General features: G+C 42.8%; 1 protein-coding gene across 5 annotated transcripts in view; it reads left to right on the plus strand.

Moving 5' to 3' along the window:
* LOC139009544 (ribosomal protein S6 kinase alpha-5-like) overlaps positions 1 to 13,024 on the plus strand; it is a 121,580-nt gene that overhangs the window by 73,736 nt on the left and 34,820 nt on the right. For all 5 annotated transcript variants that reach the window (XM_070413808.1, XM_070413815.1, XM_070413823.1 and 2 more), the window contains 2 exons: positions 4,859 to 4,942; positions 7,257 to 7,360. In XM_070413808.1, the coding sequence (XP_070269909.1) occupies positions 4,859 to 4,942; positions 7,257 to 7,360 (188 nt within the window). The remainder of the gene's footprint in view (positions 1 to 4,858; positions 4,943 to 7,256; positions 7,361 to 13,024) is intronic.

Genomic DNA, 13,024 nt, shown 5'->3' on the forward strand with positions numbered 1-13,024 from the left:
TCTCATACTTAGAAGGAAATACAGTTTCAAAATGGTGTTTCCTATAAATGAAAATGTATATGTATTTGCTAAAAAGAGTACTTTCTAAATAAAAATCTAGAAAGTCAATAAATCAAAACCCATTATCTTTTTACTCACAAACCAGTTTAGAGAATTTTTTTTTCTGTATAACTAAACTTGATGTAGCATATAATGTTTTGTGTGTTTTTTAAAATCCTCACCTAACGATACGTTTTACTGATTGTTTTTTTTTCTTTAGAAAGAGGGAAAGAGGGTGAGAGAGAGAGAGAGAGAGAGAGAAACATCAATCAGTTGCCTCCTGCATACACCCCGAGCTGGGATGAAACCCACAACCTGGGTATGTGCCCTGTGGGGAATCCAATATGCAACTTTTCAATGCATGGGAGACACTCCAACCAACTGAGCCACACCAGCCAGGGCTTAGCATATAATGTCTTAAAGGTGTCTTTTAAGATGAGATAAAATGATAAATACTATGGCTTAGTAATATTAATGTGTTTTTCTATGTCATCTACATAATGATGGTTGCTTAATATCAAAAAAGGGTTATTACATAGTAAATAGTATATTAACTAAAACCATGCTTTAGTTTTATGAAGTTTGTTTAAAGTAATTTTCTAATTTTTTAAATAATTTAGTGAACAGATTACTGCTTTTTAATACATTTTTTTCCTGTGTAAGCATCTCTAACAAAATGTTAAAAATTATTCATTACTTTTTATACACAAGTTTATATGAAATACATTTTATTTGGCTTTATTCTTTCCAATAGTTTGATACAAAATTAACATTTGGTATTGAAATGATGAAGCAGAGAGATAATGACATTTGACATATGATTTATATTAGCTATCCAGTAGCACTCTGCCAGCTAAACAAAAAATTTTTTTTCAGATCTATGCATAATGGAATTTCTTTTAGTTTCTAGGTGGATAGTAATCTTTCAGTTTACATAGCACCTAAAAAGAAATAAATGAATTATAGAACATATTTTATTTTTGCTTATATATCTACTAGAGGCCCGGTGCACAAAAATTTGTGCACTCGGGGGGGAGAGGGGGTCCCTCAGCCCGTCCTGGGCCCTCTCGCAGTCTGGGACCCCTCAGGAGATAATGACCTGCTGGCTTAGGCCTGCTCCCGGGTGGCAGAGGGCAGGCCCAATCCCTAGGTGCAGCCCCTGGTCAGGCTCAGAGCAGGGCCGATGGGGGAGTTGCGGTGCTGCCCCCTGTCATGCACAGAGCAGGGCGGATCAGGAGGTTGCGATGCCACCCCTAGTCACGCTCAGGGTATGGCCGATTGGGGGGTTGGAGCACCGCCCCCTGTCACACTCAAGGCAGGGTCGATGGGGAGGTTGCGGCGCCACCCCCTGTCATGCACAGAGCAGGGCCGATCAGGGGGTTGGGGCGCTGCCCCCTGTCACTCACAGAGCAGGGCCCATCAGGGGGGTTGGGGCTCCATACCCTGTCATGCACAGAGCAGGGCCCATCAGGGGGGTTGGGGCTCCGTACCCTGTCACACACAGAGCAGGGCTGATCAGGGGGTTGAGGAGCTCCCCCCTGTCACGCACAGAGCAGGGCCGATCAGGGGGTTGAGGAGCTCCCCCCTGTCACTCACAGAGTAGGGCCAATAGGGGAGTTGGGGCACCGCCCCCTGTCACAGACAGAGCAGGGCGGATCAGGGGGTTCGGGCGCTGCCCCCTGTCATGCATAGAGCAGGGCCCATCAGGGGGGTTGGGGCTCAGTACCCTGTCACACACAGAGGAGGGCCGATCAGGGGGTTGAGGAGCTCCCCCCTGTCACACACAGAGCAGGGCGGATCAGGGGGTTGGGGTGCCGCCCTCTATCACCCACAGAGCAAGGCCGATCAGGGGGTTGGGGCGCCGCCACTGTCACACTCAGGGCAGGGCCGATGGGGAGGTTATGGCTCTACCCCATCACACACAGAGCAGGGTCCGTGGGGGGCAGGGGGGTTGGGGCGCCGCCCTCCATCACCCACAGAGCAGGGCTGATCAGGGGGTTGGGGCGCTGCACCCTGTCACACACAGAGCAGAGCCGATCAGGGGGTTAGGGCACTGCACCCTGTCACACACAGAGCAGGGCCGATCAGGGGGTTGGGGCGCCACACCCTGTCACACACACAGCCGCAGGGCGATCAGGGGGTTGGGGAGCTTCCCCCTATCAGGCACAGAGCAGGGCTGATCAGGGGGTTGGGGTGCCTTCCCCTGTCACAAACAGAGCAGGGCGGATAGGGAGGTTGTGGCCCCACCCCCTGTCACACACAGAGCTGCAGGGCGATCAGGGGGTTTGGGCGCTGCCCCCTGTCACGCTGATCCAGGTGCCGGGAGGCATATTACCCTTTTACTATATAGAATAGAGGCCTGCTGCACGGGTGGGGGTCGGCTGGTTTGCCCCTGAGGGTGTCCTGGATCAGGGTGGGGGTCCCCACTGGGGTGCCTGGCCAGTCTGGCTGAGGAGCTGAGGGCTGTTTTCAGGCTGGCGGGTGACTGAAGCTCCCAACCGCTCCTTTTTTTCTTTTCTTTTTTTTATTCTGGGCCAGCTTTAGCCCTGAGGCCTCGGCTGCTGAAAGCAGGTTTCTGGCCTTTGTTTACCTTCTGTATTTGATACAATGTTGCAGTCCGGCTGGCTGAAGCCCGGCTGAGTAAAGCAGGTTTCTGGGGTTTTGTTTAGCTTCTATATTTGCAACATAGTTGCTTAGAGTTGTAGCTGAGAGGCCGGCAAGTCAGGTGGGGAACGTTGGAGTCCGCAGTCACTGGAGCAAGCAAGCCTCCTGTTCGCTTTAAGCTGCCTGGCTGCCGGCCGCCATCTTGGCTGGCAGTTAATTTGCATCTCGCCCTGATTAGCCAATGGGAAGGGTAGCGGATGTACGGCTAATTACCATGTTTCTCTTTTATTAGATAGGATGTATTTTAATTAAGTATTAAGTAGTTTTAATACATTTATTATTACAGTGTTTAAATAAATTTATTACATTCATTATATCTGGGCTTAACTTTTAGCCAACAGAATAGGGGACTTCTACCACTTTGGTAGCATTGCTAGAATGGAGTTCTTTCCATTAAAAAATGGTAAATAAGAGGAATGCTTCTTTTTCTTAACCTTTGTTAGTGAAAGAAGAGTAAAGTATAAATTGAAGAGCTTGCTCTAAAATAATTTTTTAAAAGTATTTTAATGACGCCAAAGTGCCTTTAAAAGTTTCAGATATAGCCATACAAATGTGTATTATTAAAGAGGAATTCTTTATCCCCGTTTAACATATTTGCATTAGTTTAGATCTTTTTATGTAGGGATGAGTCTTATGACACAATTGGTCATTTTTTAAATGGCTTCAATTTCTTAAATTAATTTTTAGCCTGCTATATAAAATTAGTCCTTTTTAAAATTCTACAAAGAAGAAACAACTTTCTTTAAGAGAAAATCTTCCTTTATTTACTTATATTTTTGTTACTCCTCACCTGAGCATATTTTTCCATTGGTTTTTAGAGAGTGGAAGGGAAAGGGAGAGACAGAGAAACATTCATGTGAGAGACACATCGATTGGTTGCCTTCCGCATGTGCCCTGACCAGGATGGAGATCAGCCTGCAATGAAGGTACATTCCCTTGACTGGAATCAAACCTGGGACCCTTCAGTCCAAGGGCCGATGTTCTATCCACTGAGCCAAACTGGCTAGGGTGAGAAAAGCTTTAAAAACAGTTTGTTCATCATCACTAAACATTCTGATTTCAGTGCCAAACTAGACAAGATGGTGAGGTAGGAAAATTTCCTTCTTTTTTATCGTTAGGTTTAGTATTCCCTTTATTAGCATTTGGCCTCCTTCCCCCTCCAAGTTTTCTAGTGTTCTCCCAGTCTTGCCTATCCTATATAATAAAAGCCCAGCGACCATAACGGCAGAATGACCAGAATGACCGCTCAACCAGTCACTATGAGGTGCACTGACCACCTTTTGGTCCTTTTCCCCGGCCTGGCAGGCTCTGATTGCCGATGGCAAATGGGGACCCAGGGTGGGTGGTGGGGGATGCAGGCGGCACCAGGCCAAGGCCCCCACCCCACCGGTCGCCCCACACACCAAGGGCAACCTGTGGTGAGGATGGGGCAAACAAGCGGGAAGGAACAGCCGACCTCTCAGTCCCCCCCCCCCCCCCCCCCGCCATCAGGCTCCTATCACCAGATGGGAAATGGGAAACCGGGGTGGATGGCAGCACTGGCGAGCAGGCAGAATGGGCTGACCTCTTGGTCCCTCCCCCTCTGGCCCGCAGGCTCCAATCACTGCTGATGGCGAACGGGGAACCAAGGTGGGTGGTGGCGGAGGGCGGGGCCGGCAGCTTGGGAAGATGGCCCTGATCGCAGGCTAGGCCTAGGGACCGTACCTGCCCACAATTTCATGCGCCAGGCCTTTAGTGTGGAAATAAAGTCATCCATAGTAAAGTATTAGGCAGTTCATGTTGTCTTACTTGGACTGTTTACAGTCTTATAGAAAAGAATGGTTAAAGAAACCAATAATTAAAATCTGTGCACATAAAGAAAAGAAGAAGAAGAAGAGTGAATGATTGGATTCCTAAGTGGATGGTGGATGCACGGGTGAATGAATGGTGGTAGATTTCAGGCATGGGAAGTCTTCCTTTATCCAGGACTCATACTGTGTAAGTAATGGTCTATTCTGGTGAGAAGAGGGTCTGTCTAGTAGATTCTGCCATTACGTTTCTTTGTTGTACATAGTAATTAATCTCAATCATTGACATGTCTTATGAACCTTCTCTTTTTGTCACTCGTCATACCAGCTTGAAATCAAATCCCTTTTTGTTTGATTGTTTGTTTAAGGCTGAAAGAGCATATTCATTTTGTGGCACTATTGAATACATGGCACCAGATATCATCAGAGGAGGAGATTCGGGACATGACAAGGTATGTTCTATTTTTGACACTTTTTTTAGTATATCTCAATAAAATATATAATAAGAATCCTTGTTTATAACTTAGGTATAGTCTCTTCAACAGAGTCTCATTCTGGTGGTGTCTTATTTTTACTTTTTCTCTCCTTTGCTTTGTATACATGAACACATCATGATATCTAGTGTTTTGGAGGAAAAAGAGAATAGAAATAGATTTCCCTTTTTTTAGGTTTTATTGGCGAGGATAATTTTTGTTTTATAGGATAACTTTGATAAAAAGAAACCTCAAAAGCAACTAATTCTTCAAATAAGAATCTATATCTTGAGCAAAGCACCAGTAACTCTATTTAAAATAAAAATCATTCATTTTCTGTTGCATGGGAGCTGGTCTTTGAGGACACAGCTGAGCCACAATGCAATACAGAGATGTCTGTGAATGCATAAACTGTCCACTGTTCCTGTTGGAGTCACGCTGGATGATTTTGGACAGTGCTTATTGGCATTATTGGTTTTTGTTAGGAAGATATATGGGACATATAATTGACTGTTTCACCTTAGGTTGATATTTGCTTTCTAAGAGATCATTGAATGGAGAATCTTTCCTGCTTTCTTATTCCCAGTTTCTGCTTTTAACTTTGTAGAAATACTGGAGACTTTCTTGATTATCTCTTCAACAGAAATAATCATTGTAACAATTCTTGGAAAAAGAAAATAATCCTTTTTAAGCATTCAAGATAGTCTAAGATTGTTTTCCTAAGTCCTCTAAACAGCTTAATTTTTTCCTCCTCACTTTCCTTTGTATGTGCAAAATGAAGGCCATGAAGAGGCTTTCTAAGTAGTTATGCTACAAAATCTAGGTCACATATTTTTTCTGCCTGTATTACCTGTTCAGTTCTTTTTTTAATACTTTTGCTTTATTAATAACTTTCTCCAAATAGGGATTCTGACTATTTTTTGCTTCTCACTGTCCCCTTTCCTGCATCCCGTTTCAAACCCCACATATACAGTCCAACTGTCTTAAATGTGGAGAATATTTGCTAAGGACTTACCATATGTTTAAAGCCTATTCTCCAAGTTTTCACATCTTAGTGTAGAGCCGTATCAATTTAAGAGCCTGGTTTCAAATCAAAAAGCAGAACATTCTGAGGTTCCTGACTCAGATGGCAGTAAAACTGCTTCTATAAATAAAAGAATTAAATTGCTGTTTTAGTTCATGTCAAGGCATTCTTTGAAACTATTGGAAAATTTGGTAGGCCTTTATAACTATTAAAATTTTTAAATTACCTGCTAAGACCTCATGGAACCAATTTGTAGGAAAGAAAACCTTATATTATTCCTAGGATTGCTACATGCCTGCGGTCCAGAATACAGCTAAGTCAATGGGAGTTCATGGAACACCTTGATGACTTTGGGTTAAATGAGATATAATGTATACAACATGCTCATTGCTGTGCCAGGCTGGCACTCACTCTTGTTTCAGCCTGCCTCAGCCTGTTTTCTGTGTCATTGTTATGAATTTTCCTTAAAGTATCTCTAGGCTCATACATTTTGCATCATTTTTCTAAGACCTTACCTTTCAAATTTGGAAGCAGAGAGTTTAAAACTTTAGCATCCAGATAATATCTCATTGGCATAAGCTCTTATATTCAACTGTTATTGAAATCTTGATTTGCATAATTATAAAAGAAATAATTTTCAGTATATCAGTATTCTTTAAATTATGTGTAATTTGTTGTGTTCTCAGTTCAGATAACTACACATATAAATTGGTTTCCAATTTAGACCACATTTTGTTTTACATTATTTAAAATCTCATCATGCTTCCTACAATGAAGACTATTAGCTTTATGTGATAGGTTCTATAAGAGGAATTGATTAGGTGATTATTTTTGTTTTATTTCTGTTCTTTGACTTTAAGTAATTGTATAATATTTATTGGAGCTGAATAATTAATAAAAATGTTAAGTGGTAAAAAAAAAATGATAAGTGGTACTTTTCCCCCATCTATCATAAATCCAAAGATTTCACTTACTTAAGATTTTTAAAATTTATTTTAAATTAAAATTTTTATTTTTAATTAACCAAAGTAAAACCATTACTATTTATAAAATAACTAGAACGCATTTAAATTTTGTACTGAGGATACCTGGATATTTGTTCTCTAAACGTCTTGCATGAGCTAATTTAATACTCCTTGCACAAAAAGCTATGTACAAAATCTTTTTCTCAAAATATTTGCCAAATATACAGCTTTATTTTGTTCATTTTTCTTTCTTATAAATTACATGTTAGTTAATATTCTATCAAATGAAATTGCTGTTTTGTAGGCAGTTGACTGGTGGAGTTTAGGTGTCCTAATGTATGAACTACTAACTGGAGCATCTCCTTTCACTGTGGATGGGGAGAAGAATTCCCAAGCTGAGATCTCTAGGTAAGACTTAAACAAAATAAAATCAATGTATTGTTACCTCAAAGGAGCTCATCCAATTTCTGTAATTCGGCTGATGGGAAAAAAAATAATTTTAAAAAATGGGGATAGACAAAATTAGGTTTAAGTAGTTAATTTCCATTTAAAATCTTATAGGATGTAGATATATAACCTTTATTTTTTTTATATTTATGTGCCCGGATTGATCTTTTGTTTCATAGGGAAAGTGTCATAATTTTCGTGTATTCCAAAGCACTTAGCATATTGTCTTGATACATGGTATATTGAAGTTTATTTGATGGATACTTTCTTCCCACTGTATACATATTATAATTTCTTTGTGACTTTAACATAAATAGTGATATTTTTTAGCTCATGTATAGAGGCTCAATAGAAACAAATACCATAAAATCACTCTCTTGTAGATTACTATAGCATTATTCTATTCCTTTCCTTCATAGCAGTTACCACAATTGCATTGTTACATTTTCGTTTATAATTATTTGATTAATGTCTGTATGTCCCACTAGATTGTAAGCTCTGTGAGAGCAAGGGCACGTCTGGCTTTGATCCTAGCATTGTATGCTCAGGTGCCAGCCAGCACAGTGCTTTACTATGCAGAATTCAGTAAATACTTCTGGAATGAAATGAATTAATGAACAAATAAACAACAGTGATAAAACATTATACTAATTACTAGTTATGTTTTTGTCCTGTTCTTACTTGAATCTTATAACTTTGAGAGCAGATTTGACATTAAAAATTGAGACTTCCACTTATCAAAATGGAATAACAAGAACCGAATTTAGTTTTCTGCCTGAAACGGTTTTTAAAATGAGCAAAATATCTGAAAGAACAATCTTGAAGATATTGACTATCTAGCAGTGAAGGACAGTGAACAATGAGAGATGGAAAATCTATGAGGTGAGCCCTATGATTGCCCAGCTTACTGCCTTGAGAGTGTCCAGGCTGCAGCGCAGGGAGAGTTGAGGTGGAGCTGAGAGTCCAGGAAGACAAAGGCAGCGAGAGTTTGAGGGCAGAGTGTCAGAGAGGAGAAAGCTGCAGAGAGAGAAGTTCCAAATTTTGCAGAAATATTCAGTGAAGTAGCGAGAAGCACACAGTGTGGGAACTACTCAGTATAGTGAAGATGCTGTTTCTCTCCCAATTGATCTATAAATTGACCACAATCACAATCCCAGCAGACTTTTCTTTTATTTATTTGCTAGAGGCCCGATGCATGAAGATTCATGCAAGAATGGGTCTTCCTTCCCCTGGCTGCTGGCACCACCTTCGCACTGCCCACGCTGCCCAGAGGCCCAGAGTGGCTGGGGTGGTGAGGAACACCTGCATCATCGCCATGGCGATGATGCAAGTGTCCCTCCCCCCGCCGCTCGGCACCTGCGTATGCAAAATAACCCCCCATCTTTGTTGGGTTAATTTGCATACTCACTCCTGATTGGCTGATTGGTGTTGTGAAGGCATGGTCAATTTGCATCTTTCTCTTTTATTAGGGTAGACTTTTTGCTGGACATTGACAACCTGGACCTAAAATTCATATAGAAATGCAGAGAACCAGGAATAGCTAAATCATCTTTGAAAAAGTAGTCCAAAGTTGATTTCAAGACTTTTAAGCTGTAATACTTAAGAGGACACTGGTGTTTGTATCAAGATAGACAAATATTCAATGAAATAGAATAGAAAGGCCAGAAATAGAACCGCACAGATATAGGCAACTGATTTTTCCCCCAAAGGTGCGAAGTCAATTTGGTAGAGAAAAGATAGTCTTTTCAATAAATGATGCTGGAACCATTGGCTATCATGGGAGTGGGGGTGAGGGGAAGAAATGAACTTCTATAAATAAATTCCACCATATAGGAATATAAACTAAAAACCATCATTGACCTAAATGTAAAACCTAAAACTATAGAATTTCTGTAAGAAAACATAAAGGAACATCTTTATGACCTTGGGTTAGGTAAAGATTTCTTAGATAGAACACAAAAAGTGCAGTCCATACAAGAAAGCACTGATAAAGTAGACTTCATCAGAATTTCGGTCTTAAAAAGAAACTGTTAAGAGAATGGAAAGACAAGCCACAGCCTGGGATAAAATTATAAATCAAATAAAAGCTCTTGAAACTCAAGGGGGAAAATCTCCATTTTAAAAAAAATGGGCAAAAAATTGAAACAGACAGTTAACCAGTGAAGATTTTTGGGTGGCAAATAAGCACATGAAAGGATTTAGGGAAATGCAACTAAACCACAATGAGATGCCACTGTATACTCACTGGAATGGCTAAAAATAAAGAGACTATCATAGGGTTCTCCAGAGAAACAGAAACAATGAGATATATAAAAGGAGATTTATTATAAGGAATCAGCTCACACAGTTATGGAGGCTGAGTAGTCCCACGATCTGCCATCTGCAAGTTGGGGAACCAGGAAAACCAGTGGTTCTGAAGTCACAAGACCAGTGTCCCAAGTAAAGCTCTTTTTTCCTCTTTTCTATTCAGGCCCTAAAGGGATTGGATGGTGCCCACCTACATTTAGGAGGGGATTCAAATGCTAATCTCAGGAAGAAACACCCTCACAGACACACCCAGAAATAATGTTTAATCTGGGCAACCTGTGGCCCAGTCATGTGACACTTAAAAATTAATCATTGCCGATTCACTCTGTCGGCTTGGCAGCCATATGCATCTCCGTCCAAGGTTGAGGAATCTTTTTTCTACCAAGGGCCATTTGGATATTTATAATATAATTCGAGATCCATACAAAATCATCAACTTAAAAATTAGCCTGCTATATTTGGTCAAGGATCTAATTAACTCACCCATAATGCCTTGGCAGGGCCACACCAAATGATTTCTCGAGCCTTGTATGGTCCGTGGGCTACATTCCCCACCCCTGCCTTACACCATACTTAATCTCCAGACAGAGACGGTAACAAGTCATAATTCCACCTGGTGCGGAACATGGTAAGACCAGTGAATTTCAGAAGCATGGACCCATTCATGCACTTCACTTGCTGTGAATTGAGTTCCTTGATCAGAAGCAATGCTGTGTGGAATGTAAGTGTCTATTCTAGTTAGAGTGAAACTCTGCCCTTTCCATAATGGCAGTAGCCAGTGTAGTCAATCTGCCACCGGGTGGCAGGCTGATCACCTGGGGATTGATGCCGTATCGGGCATTCGGTGTTGGTTTCTGCTGCTGGCAGATTGAGCACTCAGCAGTGGCCATCGCCAGGTCAGCCTTGGTGAGTCGAAGTCCATGTGTATCCTCCATCCCTGCCACCATGGCCATTTTATTTATGAGCCCACTGGGTGGCAGTGGGGTTGACTGGAGAAAGAGCATCCTCCTCTGCTGAGGTCACCCTTTGGTGAGAATTCACATGGGACACAGATGTCTTCATATTTTTTCCCCATTCAGAGAGGTCTATCCACATACCTCTTCCAAGTATTGTTGTCAACCAGGCTTTCTTGTCACCAATTTTTCAATCATGTTCCTTCCAAGCCCCTGACCATCTAGTCAAACTGCTGGCTTTAATTGGTATAAAAGCACACGTTGGTCTTTAATTGGTATAAAGCACACATCTGGTCATTTCTCCAGTGCTCAGTGAACACACAGGTGCACTGCACAAAGCTCTGCTCCCTGGAGATTTCCCTTCACCACTGCTCTTCAGGGATGTTTCAGAAGGGGGATGCAGTGCTACAGCTGTCCACTCCGGTGGCACCTGTGTTATCATGCAGGACCGTCGGTAAACTTGGCCTGAGTCTTCTCATTCTCTGTCATCTTATCACAGGGAATTCCCCATGAGGCTGGCACAGAGAAGGCAGTGTAGCAGGAGTGGGGACCATGGACATTTGGGCTACTTCTTTATGAAACTGACTTGTGCCTTCAGGGCCTGCTCCGGCCCAGTCTCATGTATACCACTTCCATTTGAGGATGGACTGTTGCTGTGCACTCCCAACTGTATGGCTTCATGCATAATGTATGATGTATGATGGGTATCTCAGGCTGTATGAAACGTGGGGACCATAGTGAAGTGTTTTAGCCTATTAAAGCCCAGTAGCAGGCCAGTAGCTGTTTCTCAAAAAGGGTGTAGTTATCTGCAGAAGATGGCAGGCTTTTGCTCCACAATTCTAGGGGCCTATGCTGCAGTTCACCTATCAGGGCTGCCAAGGCTCTGAACAGCATCCCTATCTGCCACTGACACCTCGAGCACCATTGGACGTGCTGGATCCTATGGCCCAAGTGGCAGAGCAGCTCAACCAGCAGCCTGGGCCTGTTGCAGAGCCTTCTCTTGTTCTGGCCCCCATTCAACAGCAGTTTTTCGGGTCACTTGTTAAATGGGCTGGAGTAACACACTCAAACAAGGACTATGTTGCCTCCAAAATCCAAAGAGGTTCACTAGGCATTGTGTTTCTTTTTTGGGTGTCGGCAGGGTCAGATGCGATAACTCATCCTTCACCTCGGAAGGGATATCTTGATATTGCCCGGTGCACCCCTAGAAATCATTCAGGGTAGGAAGCCCCTGAAGTTTGTTTTCCACCTTCTGACACACAAGGTCTTACCAATAAGTCTAGAGTAGTTGCTACTCCTTGTTCACTAGGTCCAGTCAGCATAAGGTCCTCAATATAATGGGCCAGTGTGATACCTGATGGAAGGGAAAGGTGATCGGGGTCTTCAAGAACTAAGTTATGATACAGGGTTGGAGAGTTGATATACCCCTGTGGTAGGACACTGTTGACCTTGCCAGCTGAAAGCAACTCCTTTCGTGGGCCTTACGAACAGGGATGGAGAAGAAGGCATATGCCAGGTCAATGGCAGCATACCCTGTACCAAGGGATGCTCAAGCAATGAAACCACATCTGGAACAGCAGCTGCATTGGACTTACCACCTGGTTGAAACATATCATAACCTACTATCATTCTTCAAGATTCCTCTGTCTTCTGCACAAGGCAAATAGGCAAATGGAATGGGGGCGTGATGAGGTCACCACTCCTACATCTCTCAAGTCCTTGATGGTGGCTGTCATCTCGGCAATCCCCCAGGAATGCAGTACTGTGTTTGGTTGACTATGTTTCTGGGCAGAGACCGTTCTAATGGCTTCCACCCGGCCTTTCCAACCATAATTGTCCTCGCTCTCCAGGTCAGGGCACCAATGTGAGGATTCTGCCAGCTGCTAAGTATGTCTGTTCCAGTGCATTCCTGGAACTACAGAAATAGCCGCAGGATGGTTCAGGACCCACTGAATCCACTGTGAGATGGACCTGAGCTAAAACGCCATTGATCACCTGACCTCCACAAGCCCCTGCTCTGATTGGTGGTGGGCCACAGTGACATTTGGGTCTCCTGGAATTAGTGTCAGTTCAAAACCAGTGCCTCATAATCCTTTTACATTCGGATTATTTCCTTTTTCCAGTGTACAGTTAGTCTGGTACAAGGCCATGAGTCCCTTTGGAGACGTCTGGGAGAAAGATTAACAGCACACATTTCCGGGCCCCTTTCTCAAACTGACCCACCCTCTTCATTCAAGAGGTACTGGGAAGGTAAACTGGCTCAGGTGTGGGAATTTTTTTGAGGGACAGTTGACTGGGAGGAGGGCAAGGTTGATGACAAAGGGACACAGGAAACTCTGGAAGGTGATGGGTATGCTCATGATCT

This window comes from Myotis yumanensis, unplaced genomic scaffold, assembly GCF_028538775.1.
Source record: "Myotis yumanensis isolate MYYU_CA2020_CCGP unplaced genomic scaffold, mMyoYum1.0.hap1 SCAF_1, whole genome shotgun sequence".
Lineage (NCBI taxonomy): Eukaryota > Metazoa > Chordata > Mammalia > Chiroptera > Vespertilionidae > Myotis > Myotis yumanensis.